At 42.8% G+C, this 18,572-nt stretch overlaps 1 protein-coding gene across 11 annotated transcripts in view; it reads right to left on the reverse strand.

Annotated features, from left to right (window-relative positions):
• Positions 1–18,572, reverse strand: part of KCTD18 (potassium channel tetramerization domain containing 18) — a 90,835-nt gene that overhangs the window by 14,554 nt on the left and 57,709 nt on the right. For 3 of the 11 annotated variants that reach the window (XM_073019903.1, XM_073019902.1, XM_073019901.1), the window contains one exon: positions 1,482–1,716. The exons of 1 other annotated variant lie outside the window; for it this stretch is intronic. In XM_073019903.1, coding sequence (XP_072876004.1) covers positions 1,482–1,641 — 160 coding nt within the window. In that variant the 5' untranslated portion in view covers positions 1,642–1,716. Of the gene's footprint in view, positions 1–1,481; positions 1,717–3,727; positions 4,199–4,221; positions 4,731–18,572 lie in introns of those variants that run through there. 7 more of the 11 variants (XM_007965784.3, XM_007965783.3, XM_038001788.2 and 4 more) reach the window with 7 other exon arrangements.

The raw sequence follows: 18,572 nt of genomic DNA on the forward strand, positions 1-18,572 counted from the left end.
ACTCTGCCCACCAAGCCATGCACCCTGGCATGGAACTGCATCTTCCTGGATAAAAGGGCACCCTTTTCTAATTTGTACACAAAGAAACTGAATGAGTCTGTGGTGGACCTTTGCGTTCTCACTACCATATGGGAAAATATTTTCCGAGATCCATTTAGAACTTTGGATGCAATGACTATATTCCCACAAAGGTCACTGCAAAAGCTAAGGGCACCCCACACTGCTGGTAGAAACAGAAGTTTACCCCAACCTTATCTCAACTGGACTAGAACAGGTATATGGAGGTGCTCACTAAAAGAGCATGTGGGGTGCTCATCACTATGTCCAGTGTTTGCCTGTCAGCAACACTACAAACCCGGGGTTCCTCACTCCAGGCATGCCAGATGATTGGAATCACTGGGTTAGTCCTTTTGTACTATGAGAACCCAAACTTTAAAAAAGAAGAAATGCTATGCTGGTACTACTTTATAATAAAATATTTTTCTTAGATAACTTAGCAGAATTTAAAAAAGAAAAGAAAAACCTCTCCAAGAGGAAGGGATTAAGAAGATAAAATTTAGGGGTAGAGAAGAAAACTCAATCCCTGCTTACCATCTTTGCCCCAACAACCTTTCTGCCCAGGTAGATACCAAGCCCTGGGCACCAGCCACTGGTGACTTTTCCCCCCAGTCTTTCAACTGCCATTTAACCAGCGAAGCAACCTCCTAACACCAGGGTTATTAACAGTAGAACAGCCCCTTATGTTCAAGACTCCTCAACCGTTCTCCTCTAACACAGAACCAAGAGTGGGTCTGGGGCTCATACGCAGTGCAAAAAACCTCATTTGTATTGATGAAGTTTCTTTACAACCAGTAGTAGGTTCAGTGAGTCCCAGAGCACTGGAAGCAGAGAGTAGTCCCAGAACCGTACCTGTGTGATTTACAGTTTCTTCTGAAACCCAGTTTTCAGTCCACTGCTCCTTAGACCTGACGGTATCACTGCACAGACTTTTTCTCAGCCATGCACATTGGCCACACAACAAGACTACACAGCTAGGCTAGGTGGCGAGCCCAACACTAATTCTGCAATGATGATGGCTGCTCTGCTAGCAATAAGGGCAGCTGCTTTCTCCAGACAAACACATTTTCTAACTTGAAGAACACAGAGAGAAGCAAATCTATTTAATCACTGTCAATATCATCACTCAAAGCTGCATGAAAGTAACACGTTTCAAAATATAGTTAATCCCCATAATTAGGTTATGACCAGCCTTTATGAACTCTTACTTCTTTGTCAACTTTTAACAACATGATCACAGATTTTCAGAAAAAGTATTTAATTTCTCCATGTACTTAATGAATCTCCATAGAGTCCTAATGATCTCAGTAATTAGTATATTCATCTAGTACATTTCGTTGTAATTAGGAAAATCAAAGGGAATTTAAACTGGGCTCTTGTGTTAATAAATATTCAGATCATGCTTTCAGACTTTAGACATTTACCTGACTCATCTGTTTTTAGAGGAAAGCGACCACTGAACATAGATGCCAACATGGAGTCTTTGAAGCGGCACAAGGACTCCCGCCGGGCTGTGTAAATACAGCCACCCACATTCAGTCGGAGAACATCTAGCACCTCTTCTCCTGCCTTGTGGCCTTCCATTTCTCCCCCAGGCACCTCAAGTTTTGCCTCCCAACACTTTCAGAAACTTCAAAACAATGATGTCTCCGTCTCCCTCTGTAAAACAAAGGACAGTCATCCCTGCCATTTACAACAAGACACTAAATAGATAATAAAACAAGACTGAAAATAAATTCCTCAGGACTGGCAATATTGAATTGAAGGATTTTATATAAGAGAATTTCGAGATATGCTAAGAAGTTGGAAAATGTTGGCTCAGAGGGTTTGTAAAATACAATAAATGACTAACAACGCAATCATCGCTGTTGAAATGACTGTTTAAACATGGTAATGCACTCTCTCTGTCACACGGCAAACAAAGGTGAGGCCTGCTTATGATCTTCAGTATTCACATATCTTTTTAACCATGGTAAGTCTGAGGGAGCCTCTGGACTGCAGAGATCAGTGGACAGCATGGAACTGAGCTGCTAGGCTCTTCCCCGACCAGCTCTAGAATCTTGGGCAAATTACTTATCTTCCTCTTCTATAAAATGGAGGCAGTGATGATGCTTACCTCAAAGGACTATCAGAGGAATAATTAAAAGAACATATAAAACAGCAAAAGAGCATTTAGAACAGTTCTGGCTCACGGTAACTATTCAATAAATTATAAATATTATGCATAATGATATAAATTTAACCATAAAGTGTCTACTGAGGGACTTGATACTGACTCTGGAAATGTAAGGAAATGAAGGAGCAGGAATTATTAACAATGATAACTGTAATTCTTAGGTAACTAAGGAATATATAATTTATCAATTGAGATTAGAGTTCTTTTAATTAAAAAAATTTTTTTTTTAATGAGACAGGGTCTCACTGTGTTGCCCAGGCTAGTCTTGAACTTCTGGGCTCAAGCAATCTTCCTGTCTTGGCCTTCCAAAGAGCTGAGATTACAGGCATGAGCCACCACGCCCAGCCTGAGATGAGAATTCTACATATACCAGTAGGCAGACTAGTCTAGAACTACAAATAACATATCCAAATCATCCAGCTTCTTCACTGTGAAATGGATGAAGCTTTAGGGAAGTTTTTGGTTTTGTTTGTTTGTTTGTTGAGATGCAGTCTTGCTCTGTAGCCCAGGGTGGAGTACAGTAGTGCAATCTTGGCTCACTCCCAGGTTCAAGAGATTCTCCTGCCTCAGCCTCCTGAGTAGCTGGGACTACAGGTGCACACCATTATGCCCGGCTAATTTTTATAATTTTAGTAGAGATGGCGTTTCACCATATTGGTCAGTCTGGTCTCGAACTCCTGACCTCAGGTGATCCACCCACCTCAGCCTTCCAAAGTGCTGAGATTACAGGCGTGAGCCACTGCGCCCGGCCCAGGGAAGGTTTAAGGGTTGGATTTTTTAATCCTTTCTGGAGATCACAGAACCACAGGTGACACTGTGGTGTTTTCCCACCTAGAACAATACTGTGATGAGAAAGGTACTCCCAATACTGAAAATCTGCAAGATCCACACATTTCATAGCAAGTTTAAAATGGCTGCCGAAAGGCTCAACTACATCCATGTAAATTCACTTTTACTCAGTGACCAACTAAGATCATTTTGTAGATGCCAGCCAGTCTCCAGTAAAATGGAAAGAGACCATTAAAATCTGAGGAAGACCATGCGTGTAGAACACGTTCAGCAACAGAAACCATTATGGGCCAAAGGTCCAGCCTTCCAAAACCACTTATGGATGTGACATCTTGCACTGCCTAGAAGTCCCAGGAGCAGCACTCCAAAGATCCATGTGTGAGAGCCACCTCTGAGGCATGGGATGGAACTAGTTCCCTCTGCCTCATTACTAGCTCCCTGGAATCCTATCTATTCTTCAAGGCCCTCAGCAAACCTGATTTCTTGGATGACTGTCCCACATATCCTTCTGACCCCCAAGTTTGAATCCTTGCACAGTTCTACAAATACACTTCGTGTGTCTGTCCACATTTTACCCCACTTGTTTAATCCCTACTTTTTGGTCTGTAGGCCAAGGAAGCCAGGGCCTGTGTCATCTTAGTAACTCCCATTTACTGAATGCTTATGATGTGTCAGTCATTGTAAGAGACACTTGACACACATTACCTAATTCACACAAAAACTCTGTTGGATGGGAACTACCGTCCCTGTTGACAGATGAGGACCCTGGGGTAAAAAAAGAGAGAGATGTGTACAGGGGCCACACAAGGGCTGACTGCTAGTAGGTTGTGGGGCCAGTCCCAATCCAGATCGGCAGAACGGACCCCAAGTTCCTCCTGCTTCATCCCACACCGGCTCCTCCAGCACTGTTTCACCCCTATGGCTCCTGACCCAGCCCTTTCACTCTCTAAGCATCTGTCCATCACAAGACTTGGTTACAATAACACAGCAGCACCCCGATCCCCAGGATTTAAGAGCTACTCCTCCTACCCAAACCCCAGGCAGTCTCTCCTAAGGAGAAGAACATCACCATTCCAAGGCCACACCAGGGGGGTACTCCGCAGGCCCCATCCTCAAAAGCACCCAGTTAGGCTCCCTGCTATGTGGAAAGTGTCCAGCCCTCGGGGACAATGTCCCCCAGAGTGCGGTCCTATGATCACCTGCATCAAAACCATCAGGGACGCTTGGGAAAACGAAGACACTCAGGCCACAGCACAGAGCTCCTCAGAAAGTCTGCCTCAGAAAGATTTGGGGATCTGCCCGCGAACCCCACTTTGAGAAACATCGCTCAAGGGGCTCACATTCCTCTTCCGAAACGGGAAGAGCCGGGAGGAGCTGGGAAGCCAGAAAGCCCCGTCACGGTCTTCCGCGGCCTGGAGACCCCCAAATCGGCCCGAAGACCGAGCCTGCAGCCCGGGACGCGCGCGTTACCAGCGCGGCCCGGGCCCTTCCTCAGGGCGCCCCGCCGCCTTCCGGGCCGGCGGGCCATCCCGCGCCCCGCTCTTCCGCACCGGCGGGGTGGGGCGGGTCGGCAGCTTCCCAGACTGACCTGCGGCCCGCCAGACCCTCGGCGTGGCCGCCTGACGCCGCTGGGCGGACGCGGAAGTGAACGCCTTCTCCGCTGCTCGGCAACTCGGAAAGCAGAGCGGTGCCAGCGGCGCCCCCGTGCGGCCCGGCTCTGCGGCGGCGGCGGCGGCGGCGGCGGCGGCGGCGGCGGCGGCTGCGGCGGGTCCGGGAGGGAGGGAGGCCACGCCCCGGGCACGCCACGCCCCCAGACTGGTCTCGCCCCTGCGGGCCGCCTCGGAGTCGGATGGGTCTTCCAACCCGGAGGCAAGGGAAAGGCACCGCAGAGAAGGCCAGGGCTGAACCCCGCGGGACGGTCTTGTCTGTTCAGAGGCTGGTTTTACAGGTGAAGAGAAGAAACAGCCACAGAAGTTGCGATTGTCCAAGGTCACTTAATAAGTAGCAAGAATTAGGATGTTAAGTGTTCTCACCCCCAGGTCAGTGCCCATCCCTCCAAACAGGACTGCTCAGTGCCAACGTGTGTTAATATGTTGCACTTGGATAAGTCTATCTGGATAGTGTCTGCAGCTTTCAAAGCTTTTTCACACACAGCATTCTTGTTTAGTCTGTGTGACAGTGGTATAAAGGGTGATATTTATTTCCCATTATAGCAAGGAAAATTGAGGCGAGAGCAAACATTTATTCAACACTTTTGTACACCTGACACTGTGCTAAGTGCTTTGCATGCACTACTTAATTTCCTGTTAACGATAACCCTAAAAGAGTTCTTCCAGTTTCTAGCAGCATCTTACCTTATGCAAGGTACTGTGCTAGGTATTTCAAGAAAAATATAACAGTCCTGTTTTCAAGGTGCTTCCCCAAAATAAAAAATTTTGGGTTCCAAATTTCCCTGACTGGCTTTTAGAAGAGAATAAGCCAAAGAGAGGTAAGTCAACCTATCCCCTTAGATATAACAGTCTTAGGAGAGAGGGAAGGTTTTTTCAACCTATAATTATTAAGCACTAGCTATGGAGCAAGCACTGAGAGTAAAGGACTGGACGACACAAATAATGGGCGTTCAACCTTACATTCCAGTACACCATGAGAAAACTTGTTCTGTAACTATTTTAGGCTTTGTGGGCCATACACAACTACTCAACTCGGCAGTTGTGGTCTGAAAGAAGGCGTAGGCAAAACCTAAACAAATGAGCATTGCTAGTTCCAACTTTATGGACACTGAAATTCCAATTTCACATAATTTTCATGTGTCATAAAATATTCTTTAAAAATGCAGCTTTTTCAAACACTTAAATATGTAAAAGCCATTCTTAGATCATGGGCCAGACAAAAACAAATGGTGGTCCATGGGCCATAGTTTGCCTGCCCTTGTTCAAGTGGGAGAAACAGACACTAAGCAAAGTGGTGACAGATAGTGATAACAGGTGCGAGGAAATCAGTGGGAATTTAAGTTGAGGGCTAGGAGTGAGAATGAGTCCACCTTCTGCAGAGATGGAGGAAGGGTATTTTAGGAAGAAGGGAGAGCAAGTGGGAAGTCCCTCAGGCAGGAAAGGACTCAGCAATTTGTAGGAAGAGAAAGGCTACTAGTAGTATGTTTGAGCCTTGGTGGGCATCAGGACAAAGGGGAAGATGAGATGGGATGAGGTTGAAGAGAGAGGCAAGAGTCCAGGCTCTAAAGTATTGTGTGGCTGTGGTAGAAGTTTAATTTGACTCTAAGCATAATGAGAAGCTATTGAAAGGTTTTAAGCAGGGAAGTGACCCGATTGATTTACTATTAAAAAAAGAAAATCACTGCAGCTACTGAGATGAGAACGGATTGGAGAGGTATGAGCTGGAAGTAGATAACTATTGCAATAATCCAGGGGACAAATGTCATAGTTCCTCCTTGAGTGGTGTTGGCAATAAAGAGAAGTGGATGGATGCAAGAGGTGTACTCAGGAGATAGACATGACATAAAATTTGTTGGTGGATCAAATACAATGTGTTAATATGGATCCCCTGAGAAGCAAACAATAGTATCAGATTAGACATGTGAGAGATTTATTGAAGGGAACGCCTGTGAGGTAATAATAGGGAAGCATCTGAGGGGAATTAGGAAAGACATTAGACAATTTCAACCCTTGTGGAGAACAAGAAAGGAAAAGTAGGAAAAGTTGTAGATATGATACAGTTCTGAGAAAGTTTCAGCATAGCCAATGGAAAGTCTTCAAGCCAAAGTCCCCCATATCAGAAGAGTTCTGTGTCTCCCAGGAGTGGGTCTGCCTTAAATCCCTCTGCTTAGTTGCTGGCTGGGAGCAGTCAATGGGCAGTGCAGCCTGGAACATAGTGATAAATTTCAGAGGACAGCAGCTGACGCATCAGTCAACAATGCTCCCTGCAACTGGAGATCTGAGAAGTACATTTTCTTCATGGCTACCATATATGGGATTTAAGGGAAAGAGGGAAAAGTAGGAATATCTCTAAAACTGTTAATTTGAACAATGGGATAATAGTGAGTTTACCGAGTTGGTGGATCATGGGAGAGGAATAGGTTTGAGGGAAGAGATCAGAAGCTGTGTTTTGGACTACTACTAAGATTCAGATGCTTTTCAGACATGCAGGTAGAGAGATCAATTAGCAATTGAGTCAATCTGGAGCTCAGGAGTAAAATTCTGTGTTGAAGGTGGATATTTGGAAAGTATAAGCACTTAAAGCTATGAGAGTAAATGAAACCATCTGCAGAAAGGGGAGATAAATGAGAAGAGACAACATGAAGCATTGACTTCAGCATTTAAAAGTCAGGTTTACAAGGAAGAGCCAAGAGGAAGGAGGGGAATCAGGAGTGTATAGAGTTACAGGAACCAAGAGAGCAAAGTGTCATTCATATCAAATGTCACTGAGAAATCAAGGCGTCATATTTGGTATTGTGGGAGTTCTAGGTGACCTTGACAAGAGCAGTTTCAATATGGTGGTGAGGATGCAAACCAGCCAAAAATGGGCTGGAGAGTGAATGGGAGATGGAAGACTGGATGTAACCCTTTAGAGAAGACTTTGCTGTAAATAGAAGTAGAGAAGTGAGGCTGTAGTGAAGGTGGGATAAGAGTCAAGAAAAGGAGTTTTAGGATGAGAGTCGTTCCAGCAGGTTATGCTAATGGAAATGATTCAGTAGATAGGCAGAGATTGGTGAGGCAGGAAGGGGAGGGAGGGGACAACTGAAGGAATGAAATACTTGGCAAAGCAAAAGGTGTTGGATCCAAAGCACAAATGAAGCAATTTTCATTTGACAAGAGCAGGGGTAGGAGGTAAAACAGAGAAGACAGATTTAAGTTCAAGTAAGTTGTAGATTTCACAGAGGAGAGATGAGAAAAGTCTGACCAAATGGCTTCTGCATTCTCCATTTAGTCTAAAGCAAGGTCAGAGGCTGAGAGTAAAGGAGATGAGGGGTGGAAAAGGTTTGAAGAAGGAGTGTAAGGTATGAATTATTTATCTCGGGAACTGAAAAGCAAACTTTCTATAGAAACTTGGTAGGATTGCTAAGAAGGGATGAGTGTCCACTTGAGGATTGTAATCATTATAACATGGATGACAAGCTAGTCATCCCAGTTATATGACTTTTATCCAGTAACATTCAGCAGCTTCAGTACAGGTGCTGAGAAAGTACATAACCCTGGGCTCAGCCAGAGTCGGGATTTAGCCAGGTAGTATGACACAAGGATTGATTACCATGATGGATCATCCATTCTAAGATGGGTAAGCAGGGAAGTATATGAATGTGGTGATGCATAGTGAAAAGGTAGTGAGGTTAATGGATTTGAGATCTCAATAGAGTTGAAGGATTATTCAAATAGGGATACTAGAGTAAGTGAGCTAGAAGAATCGAAGGCAGTGGTCAGAAAGTATACTTGAATTCAAGATGCCAGAAGTTATGCAATGAATGTAATGCCAAGGCTCTGGGCTGAGATGGGGTGGAAACAAAGTTAGCAGAGATGAAAATTGTAAATAAATGGCAAGCCAGGTTATAAGATGGGTTATGTAATGCCAAGGCTCTGGGCTGAGATGGGGTGGAAACAAAGTTAGCGGAGGTGAAAATTGTAAAGAAATGGCAAGCTAGGTTTTAAGATGGGTTATCACCATAAATAAATACAAAGTCAACAAGAATGAGTAGGCATAGAGAGAAGGATGATGAAACGGAAGCCAATGTTACCAATAATTGATGATCAAAAGAGTTATAGAAAACTGCACTGAGGAAAGAAGGAGAGATCCTCTATCCAGATGTATGCATACAGTTAAAATTACCTAGGGCTTAGAAAGACAAAGAAGGGAAAAGTGTTTGGAAGCACTATTGAGAGAAAACAGAACGCCATCCCCACCTCCTGATTCTGGAATATGGGGGGAGTGGAAGAAAAAGTAGTCTCCACCTGAGAAGTCTACAGTGGAAGCAGGACCTCTAAGAACAGATAACTTTCAGTTAAAAAAAAAAAAATTAAGTGATAGTAACATTTTAGCCAGGTGTGGTGGCAGTGCCTGTGATCCCAGCTACCAGGAGGCTGAGGGAGGAGAATCGCTTGAACCCTGGGAGATGGAGGTTGCAGTGAGCCAAGATCACACCACTGCACTCCAGCCTGGGCAACAGAGCAAGACTCCATCAGAAAGAAAGAGAGAGAGAGAGAGAGAATGGTAACATTTAAAAGTGAATTTTAAATGGCTCTGTGGAGGTGTTTGGAAGCAATGGGAAGAGTGGGAAATTGACTTATAATAGTGGACATATCAGAAGTATGAGGATGAGGGCCCCAGGTAACAGTGGACAACTTGGGGAATTGGGACTGCTGGGGTGATTATAGAGCACAGGGTCTAGACATAATGAGAAAAGTCCTGATGGTCTATTAATGCAAGGTTCAAGAAAAGGCCAAATATTTAACTCAATAGCATTGGTATAACCCCACTTTCTGACTGCTTTCAATTGTATGGTGGACTGAGGGCAGAGAGGGTCTTATGTGGAACTGAAGCATCAGGAAAATCCTTGGGTGACTACTCCCTCCTGCAGCTCTCCTGGAAGGAAAGAACAATCCTAGCTCTGGTGCACAGGAGGTTGAAGGGAAGGGGGAAAAAAAGCAGTACATAACTCAGAACCTGAGTCACACACCTGATTAGACTTGAGACTGCCCTCCTCTTCTGGCACTGTTTAAGGTGGGAAAGATAGGTACTTGGCATGGTAAAGGAGAAACAAATAACTTTGCGACTATCCTCCAGGAAAAGATTCCCAAACCATAAACACACTCCTCCTTCAAACCCAGGACAAGGTATGGGAGAAGGAAGGGTCTGGTTGCTTCTTTGTTCACAAAGGCTAGATGAGTTGGGACATTTTTCTTTTTACAATGCCTGGTGCAGAGTGTGCAGTTCCACCAAGATAACACTGACGGGACAATTTCTGAGCCACCAGGCAATAGCAGCTATAGCTGCATAAATCTGAATTTCCCAATTCATTCTCTGAAAACCACACTATAGAACAATAAAAAGATCAAACAAAACTGCAGGAAATGCATGCCACCTGCATAACTAAAAGAGAATATTCAAATTTCAGTATATCTGTAAGTAGGAAATAAACATCCAGTCTCTACTAGCTGTGTCCCAAGATCTTGCCATAAACTTTCACAGAGATACAGTTCTGAGAAACAGAGATACAGAGCAGCCTGGAGAAAGTGAATAGAAGAGAGAAGAGGAGAGCTGTTGACAGGCCTGCGATTGATCTAAGAAAACCAGAAAAAAGAGAAAGTCCATCGTATGTGCTAACATACTGGAAAAGATTCCTAGGAGATAAAACCATTTGCTATACATGTTTTCTTAAAGTGCACATGATTCATGGGAACAGTCTATGAAATGCATTGCTTCTGGAGGTACAGAAGGTAAAAAGGACTAGAGAGACACCCTTTGAATCTTACTGAAGAGGAAAATAAGTAAAAAGAAATTTTAGTGCCAAGTAAAGCAAATGAGTTTCAAAGCTTTTTTTTTTTTTTTTTTTTTTGGAGACAAAGTCTCGCTCTGTTGCCCAGGCTGGGGTGCAATGGCACAATCTCAGCTCTCTGCAACCTCTGCCTCCTGTGTTCAAGGGATTCTCCTGTCTCAACCTCCCAAGTAGCTGGTGTCAGGCCTCTGAGCCCAAGCTAAACCATCATTTCCACAGTGACCTGCACATATACATCCAGATGGCCTGAAGCAACTGAAGATCCACAGAAGTGAAAATAGCCTTAACTGATGACATTCCACCATTGTGTTTTGTTTCTGCCCCACCCTAACTGATCAATGTACTTTGTAATCTCCCTCACCCTTTAGAAAGTTCTTTATAATTCTCCCCACCCTTGAGAATGTACTTCGTGAGATCCACCCCCTGCCCCCAAAACATTGCTCTTAACTTCACTGCCTATCCCAAAACCTATAAGAACCAATGATAATCCCACCACCCTTTGCTGACTCCTGTTTTGGACTTAGCCCGCCTGCACCCAGGTGCAACAAACAGCCATGTTGCTCACACAAAGCCTGTTTGGTGATCTCTTCACATGGACACGTGAAACAGCTGGGATTACAGGCGTGCACTACCATGCCTGGCTAATTTTTTGTATTTTTAGTAGAGACGGGGTTTCATCATGTTGGCTAGGCTGGTCTCGAACTCCTGATCTCAAGTGATCCACCCGCCTCGGCCTCCCAAAGTGCTGGGATTGCAGGCATAAGCCACCGAACCGGGCCTCAAAGCTTTAAAAATATGCAATCTTTAGCTACATACACATGCATGTGCATGCATGTACATATGCAAAAGCCATCCACTGACAAACTATATTTCACTGCAGAAGAGAATACCCTTGAACTTGACATCTCATAAGCCATATCAAATCTTTGAAATGAACAGATGATCTATTATTCAAGGTTTTCCAGAGAAACAGGACCAATAGTTAGTATATGCATATGTATATGTAGATACAGGTATAGATATACAGATATAGATTAGAAATATGCATTTAATATAAAGCATTGGCTCACACAAATATGAAGGCTGAGAGGTCTTATGATCTGCTCTCTGCAAGATGGAGACCCAGAAAAGCCAGTGGCATAGCTCAAAGGCCTGAAAGCCAGAGAACTGACTACACAAATTCCAGGATGAGTGTGAAGACCTGAGAACCATGAACGCTGAGGGCAGGTGAAGGTTGCTATGCCAGCTCAATACACAGGCAGAGACCTAGCAAATTTTCACTTCCTCTACCTTTGTGTTCTGTTCAGGCCCTCAATGGAATGCATGGTACCAGCCCACACTGGGGAGGTCAGTCTGCTTTCTGAGTCGCCCAGTTTAAATGCTAATCGCTTCCAGAAGCACTCTCACAGTCTCCAGAAATAATACTCGACCAGATAGCTGGGCATTCCATGATCCAGTCAAGTTGACATAAAAAATTAACTACCACAGGTGAAAACAGAGTAAATATATACAAAACCATTATAAGAAGAAAACAGAAAACAAGACCATGACAGCTGATGAAAATTCTCCTCTCCCCACCAAAAGAACAATCCAAAGCAGAAGAAAACTGACATAAACTCCAAAGTGAAGTGAATATCTTCAAAGAAGCTTTTGGGAATATGAAAAAACACTTTGAACCAGAAATTTTAAAGTAAAAATAGACAAAAAATGGGAAGAAATAAAAGAGAGTGTGTTAGATCCAAGAAAGAAATGTAAGCAAAAGACAAATTACTGCAGAAGTGAAGAACAAATTGCAAAGTTTCCAAAGGAAAAGAGAATTAAACAAAATCTTAATAAGGGACAGGAAAATAACCAAGATATGAAAAGAAGATACAAAACTAAAAGCTTTGAGAGAAAAGAAGTGGTTGAAATGGAAGACATTTCAGAGAGAAGTAGTTGAAATGGAAGACAGGCAAAGAAGAAACAACATGCAAATTATTGCAGGGATATACACAAGCAACAAAGGAACAGAACTAATATATGGGACCATAATCCAAGGATGTTTCAGGATATAAAAGGATATATAAATCTATATACCAAAAGGCCTCATCATTTATGTGGGAAAATTAACCCAGAATTGTCAACTCTAAACCATATACAAGTAAAATTATTATATTTCAAAGATAAAGAAAAAATCCCTGAGATCTCCAAGGGGAAAAAAAAAAAAAAACAAGAAATTACAAGGACAAGAGAATTAGACTGGCACAGGACTGCTCAAAAACAACATATGAGCAACACAACAATGGAACAGCAGCTTTAAAAAAACTCAAGGAAAAAAGTGTAAATCAAGGACTTCCAGGCAACCCATTCTTCAAGTATTAAATGTCAAGCCAAGAAAAGATGAGTTTTAAACGTGAAAAAATTTAGGGAATTTTTAACACATGAACACTTCTTGAAGAATCTTTGAAAAGGTGATTTTTGCTCAACCAAGTGGCAAAACTTTCTCAAAAGGACAGATGGTGATCTATTTAACTGTAGACCTAAGACTAAACAAAGGTGGGGACAAAGATAACAAAATATTGTTATATGTTGATATGGTTTGGCTGTGTCCCCACCCAAATCTCACCTTGAATTGTAGCTCCCTCTTTGGCCATGTGGGGCTGTGAGTCTATTAAACCTTGTTTACTTTATAAATTACCCAGTCTCGGGTATGTTATGTCTTTATTGGCAGCATGAGAACAGACTAATGCATATGTTTTGTGTAGTACATTCTGACAAAGTAGAAATAACACAACTGAAAATGGGAAAAGGGAACAAGAAAGAGGAAAATAGAATAAGCTTATCAAATGTGATACAGGCTATGGATGGGGATTAAGGGACAATATTAAAATTTAAAAATCAGATAATCGAAGGTTAAATAAAAAAGAGGGAATGAAGTTTCTTAAAAAAGGTATAGCACAAAGATAACCAGTAGAATAAACTGTAAGCTTTCTTAAATGCAAAAATAAATTTTAAAATTAAAATAGCAAAGAAAGTATCATGCAAAGAAACACAGCAAATAAAACACAGTTTTAAGATTATTATAGTATAAAATATGTATAACAAAATAAGTTGAACTGTCATATTAATGAGTATGAATGAGTTTAACTTATCTATTAAAAGCAAAAGATTTCTGTTGGATGTGCTCATGCCCATAATCCCAGCACTTTGAGAGGCCAAGGCAGGCAGATCACCTGAGGTCAGGGGTTTGAGACCAGCCTGGTCAACATGGTGAACTCCGTCTCTACTAAAAATACAAAAATTAGCCGGGTGTGATGGTGGGCGCCTGTAATCCCAGCTACTCAGGAGGTTGAGGCAGGAGAATCACTTGAACCCAGGAGGCAGAGGTTGCAGTAAGCCGAGATCATGCCACTGCACTCCAACCTGGGTGACAGAGAGAGACACTCTGTTTAAAAAAAAAAAAAAAAAAAGGCAAAAGAGATTTTCAATTTTGTTCACAAAGCAAGATGCCGAAAATAAGAGACATGACTGAATCAAACTGATTCAGAAAGTCTAAAACGAAAGGGATGGGCAAAAGTACACTAGACAAATGGAAACAACAATAAAGCAGGGGTTGTGATGCTAATGTCAAAATAAAGTTTAAACCAAAATGCATTAAATGAGACAAAGGAGGGCATGTTTTCATGCCACAGTTCACAATGGGTATGGAAAAACTACAGGACATGCAAAGAAACACTGATAGAAACACACTAACAAAAAGACTTCAAGACACTACCTTCAGTACAAAACAGACTCAGTAGCCAAAAAAGAGGAATAAATGTAGACCTAAGTAGTATAAGCAATAATACAGATCTTACAGATACACAGCCATGCATCACTTAAGGATGGGAATATGTTCTGAGGAATTCATCTTTATGCAATTTCATTGTTGTGTGAACATCATAGAGTGCACTTACACAAATCTAGATGGCATAGCCTATTATACACCTAGGCTACAAACCTGTACAGCATGATACTGTACTGAATACTAGAGGCAATGGTAACACGATGGTATTTTTGTATCTAAACATATCTAAACATAGAAAAGATATAGTAAAAATATGATATAAATGATTTTGAAAAATGGTACACCTGCATAGGGCGCTGACCATAAATGGGGCTTGAAGGACTGGAAGTTGCTCTGGGTGAGTCAGTGAGTGAGTGGTGAATGAATGTGAAGGCCTAGGACATTACTGTGTATTAGGGTAGGCTTTATAAACACTATACACTTAGGCTACCTTAATTTATTTAAAAAATAAAGGAATTGTGCCATGATGTTATGATGAATGTGATGTCACTAGACAACAGGAATGTTTTAGCTCCACGACAATCTTATGGGACCACCATCGTACATTTGTTTGGTAGTTGACTGAAACATCATAGTGTGGGGAATGACTATAATTATTTTATTTCTTTCTGTTACAGAAACTGTTTACAGGAGATAAGGAAGTTTTGGTATATGCCTAAATAATTTCACTTACCTTAGTTTTTACTAAAATAAAAGCATAAAAATGTTAAATGTAGAGTTGCCTTTCTTTTAAGGAAGCAAATGTTCTAAAGATAGCAGTCCTACATTTATGTGAATGTGAAAACTTACAAAGCACTCTGGTTTTCAAACTTATCTATGCCTACAATATCTGGTCTTTCTTCTCCTTCCCACCACAAAGGAAAAGGAGACTCTTCAGCTCACAGCTTAGTCCTGATTCTAACCCCTGCCTCACCACTACTCACTGCTTTCCTATGTCAGCCTCTCTCCCTCTACCAGCTCCTTTATCCAGCTTTTAAAAAGAATACGTGAACCCCCAAAATTTGAGACAGGTCTCAGTTAATTTAGAAAGTTTATTTTGCCAAGGTTAAGGACACGTGCCCGTGACACAGCCTCAGGAAGTCCTGAGGACATGTGCCCAAGGTGGTCGGGGCACAGGTTGGTTTTATACATTTTAAGGAGGCATGAGATGTCAATCAATATATGTAAGAAGTACATTGGTTCCACCCAGAAAGGTGGGGACAACTTGAAGCAGGGAGGGGGCTTCCAGGTCACAGGTAAATGAGAGACAAATGGTTGCCTTCTTTTGAGTTTCTGATAAGCTTTTCCTAAGGAGGCAATCAGAATATGCATTTATGTCAGGGAGCAGAAGGATGACTTTGAATAGAATGGGAGGAAAGTTTTGCCCTGAGCAGTTTCCAGCTTGACTTTTCCCTTTAGCTCAGTAATTTTGGGGCCCCAAGATTTTCCTTTCAAAATACAAACCCTCCCTCCAACTTCATTCCCCTGTAGCTATTGCTACTTCTTTCCTGATCCTCAAAGAACTGTCTGTTCTCATCTCCACATCCTCTCTGTTGCAAAAGAAATGACTCCCTAACTGTCAAACCCCAGGACTGTTCTCACTCAGGTCTTCCTGCTGCTTAAGACCAAGTTGGCAGTCCCTTCCCAATCCTCATTCCTCCCTCAGCCCTCCCACGTGTCTCCTTCTACCTCTCACTGCCTCTCTTGCTGCCTTTTCATCTTTCCTCCATTCATTGATGTTCACCATGATTCTGCCTTCTACTCTCCTTATGCCTCTACACACTCTTCCTCCACAAATTAATCAACTCTTGTGATTTCTAATTACTATTCGCTGCTGACTCCCAAATCCAAGCATCCCTTTTCAGCTCCATATTTCTATTTCTGTGAGCCTACTGGACATTTCCGACTAGATCTCCTAAATAGCAGAGTTTGTTATTTTCCACAACTGCTATTCCTTTGTATTTTCACCGAAGAGTGGAAAAGGGAAGGCTATATGATGAGGGAGGGTATGGGGGTCTCTGGGACCCCATCCAGCAGCCAGGGAATGTCCACATGGAAATAACTGTGGAGACGTGGGCTTCAGGACACTGTCAGCAGTGTGGTACATGTAAGTGTGAGTCCACTGGTAAAGCTAGTGAGTACAGCAGCTATCTTTTCAGGCCCCTTCCCCAAGCCTCCACTTTGTATGGTTTGGATTTTATGACTGGAGATCTTGAGTAAAGGAGTACTTTAAGCTTTTCGGACTTCCTGCAGAGGCACAGGGTGGAGGTTGAGAAGTAGACTCCCCCAGTCTCTCAGTGTCATCCAGCATCTGGACTGGAGTAGTGTAGAGAAAAGAGTCACCATGAGAACCACGGCAAGAGGTTATCTAGCTGGACAAGTGGTAGGCCAAGTTCCCTGATTATTTTATCCCTTTCCAGACAAGCCTCCCTTCCACACACACATACACCTTGGTCAGACATAAAGAAGCTTGGTATTCCTGTTACATGTTCCCTGCCCTTACCTAAACCACAGAAACATTCTTGAATCACCTTAAGGCTCAAAGACCCCTTCCATCCATCCCCAACATTGCTCCTGGATTTTCTAGAGTAAATCCGATCTTTATCACTCCCTTTTCTTAAACTTCTTGAGAGTTTAAGCACTGCTCCCTCCCCCACCCCCATTGCTTTCCTTCATTGTCCACACAAAGTAAAGCTTCTTAGCTGCACACCCAAGATCCTTCTGTTACTTGACTTTGTCTAACCTCTCAGCCTTTGCTCCCCCCATCTGACCGCATGCATCCTGGGCCCCAGCAGCTCTGAACTGCTTCCTGGGACAGGCTATGTGCTGTCAGCCTAATGAATCCCACCCAACCTGGCCTTCGAGATTCCACTGCTATGTGACTTCCCCTGAAGATTTGTCTTCCCTCTTCTTTAAGAGCTGCTCTTTGTTTCCTAAAACAGTTCGTTCATTTTCTCTCTCCCTTCCTTCCTTCCTTCCTTCCTTCCTTCCTTCCTTCCTTCCTTCCTTCCTTCCTTCCTTTCTCTTTCTTTCTTTCTCTTTCTTTCTTTCTCTTTTTCTTTCTTTCTTTCTTTTTCTTCCTGTCTCTCTCTTTCTTTCTTTCTTCCTTTCTTTCTTGAGACAATGGTCTTGCTCAGTTACCCAGGCTGGTCTTCAACTCCTAGGCTCAAGCAATCCTCCTGCCCTGGCCTCACCAAAGTGCTGGGATTACAGTGAGTCACCACAGCTGTCCTGTTTCCTAAGTGCTTTGATAGCATCTTTTGCAAACCTCACTTAACATCTACATATCACAATATACAGGAATGGATTATTTGCTTGTCTACTGTCTCCCAAAAGGAAAGAACATTAGCCTCATCCATCTTTACCCTCAGCAAAATGCCAGGTGCAAAGGGGCTCCTGATAAATGTATATTGAAGAGAAAGAGAAGGCTGACAAGCAGGAAACATGAGGAAATTAGCATGATGGATACCATGCCTCAAAACCAAAGTGACAAATGACAAAGTAATTCTCTCACTATCTTGAGAGGCTCAGGCCAGGCTGCCTGGGTTCAAATACCAGCTGCACCACTTAACTAAACCTTGTAGAAGTTACTTAAATTTTTGGTGCTTCAATTTCCTCAGCTTTAAAAAGGAAATAATGGTACCTACCACATAGGATCATTTTGAGAACTAAAAAGGCATTTAAAGGGCTTGACACGGTGTCTAGGACATGATAAGCCCTTAATAAATATTATCTACTGCTGTTATAATGATTAGCTATCCATCACCCAGCACAGCTTATTTAACTGGTTTCTATTAAGTAAAAGTAATTATTGTAGTAAAGTTGCATAAAATACTGAAATGAATCTTTGTCATTCTTTTGGCCACCTAACTCAAAATGCACTTCCTGAGTTTGGGTAATTCCTCACCTTATGAGTCTAGGTTACCTCTCACTAAGAAGCCAACATCATCATAATCATCATCATCAACAACAATAACAACAAAAGCCAGACACAGGCTGTTCAGGACACCCTTGCAGCAGGACTTGTAGCATATGATTCAGGTTTGACTAGTCAGACACACCCAAACCAGGTCTAGCAACAGGAGCTAGTAATGCCAAGCAGCAGTGACAGGAAAACTGCAGCACAACTATGCCCATTTTCCCATATGCAGCAGCAGTGGTGGTCCCAGTGGCGGCATCTAGTGCCACTGGTGGCTGTGCACGATCAGCTGCATCCTCAAAGGGCTATTTTTGGTAGCATGACC

The sequence above is a fragment of the Chlorocebus sabaeus genome, chromosome 10, assembly GCF_047675955.1.
Source record: "Chlorocebus sabaeus isolate Y175 chromosome 10, mChlSab1.0.hap1, whole genome shotgun sequence".
Taxonomy (NCBI): domain Eukaryota; kingdom Metazoa; phylum Chordata; class Mammalia; order Primates; family Cercopithecidae; genus Chlorocebus; species Chlorocebus sabaeus.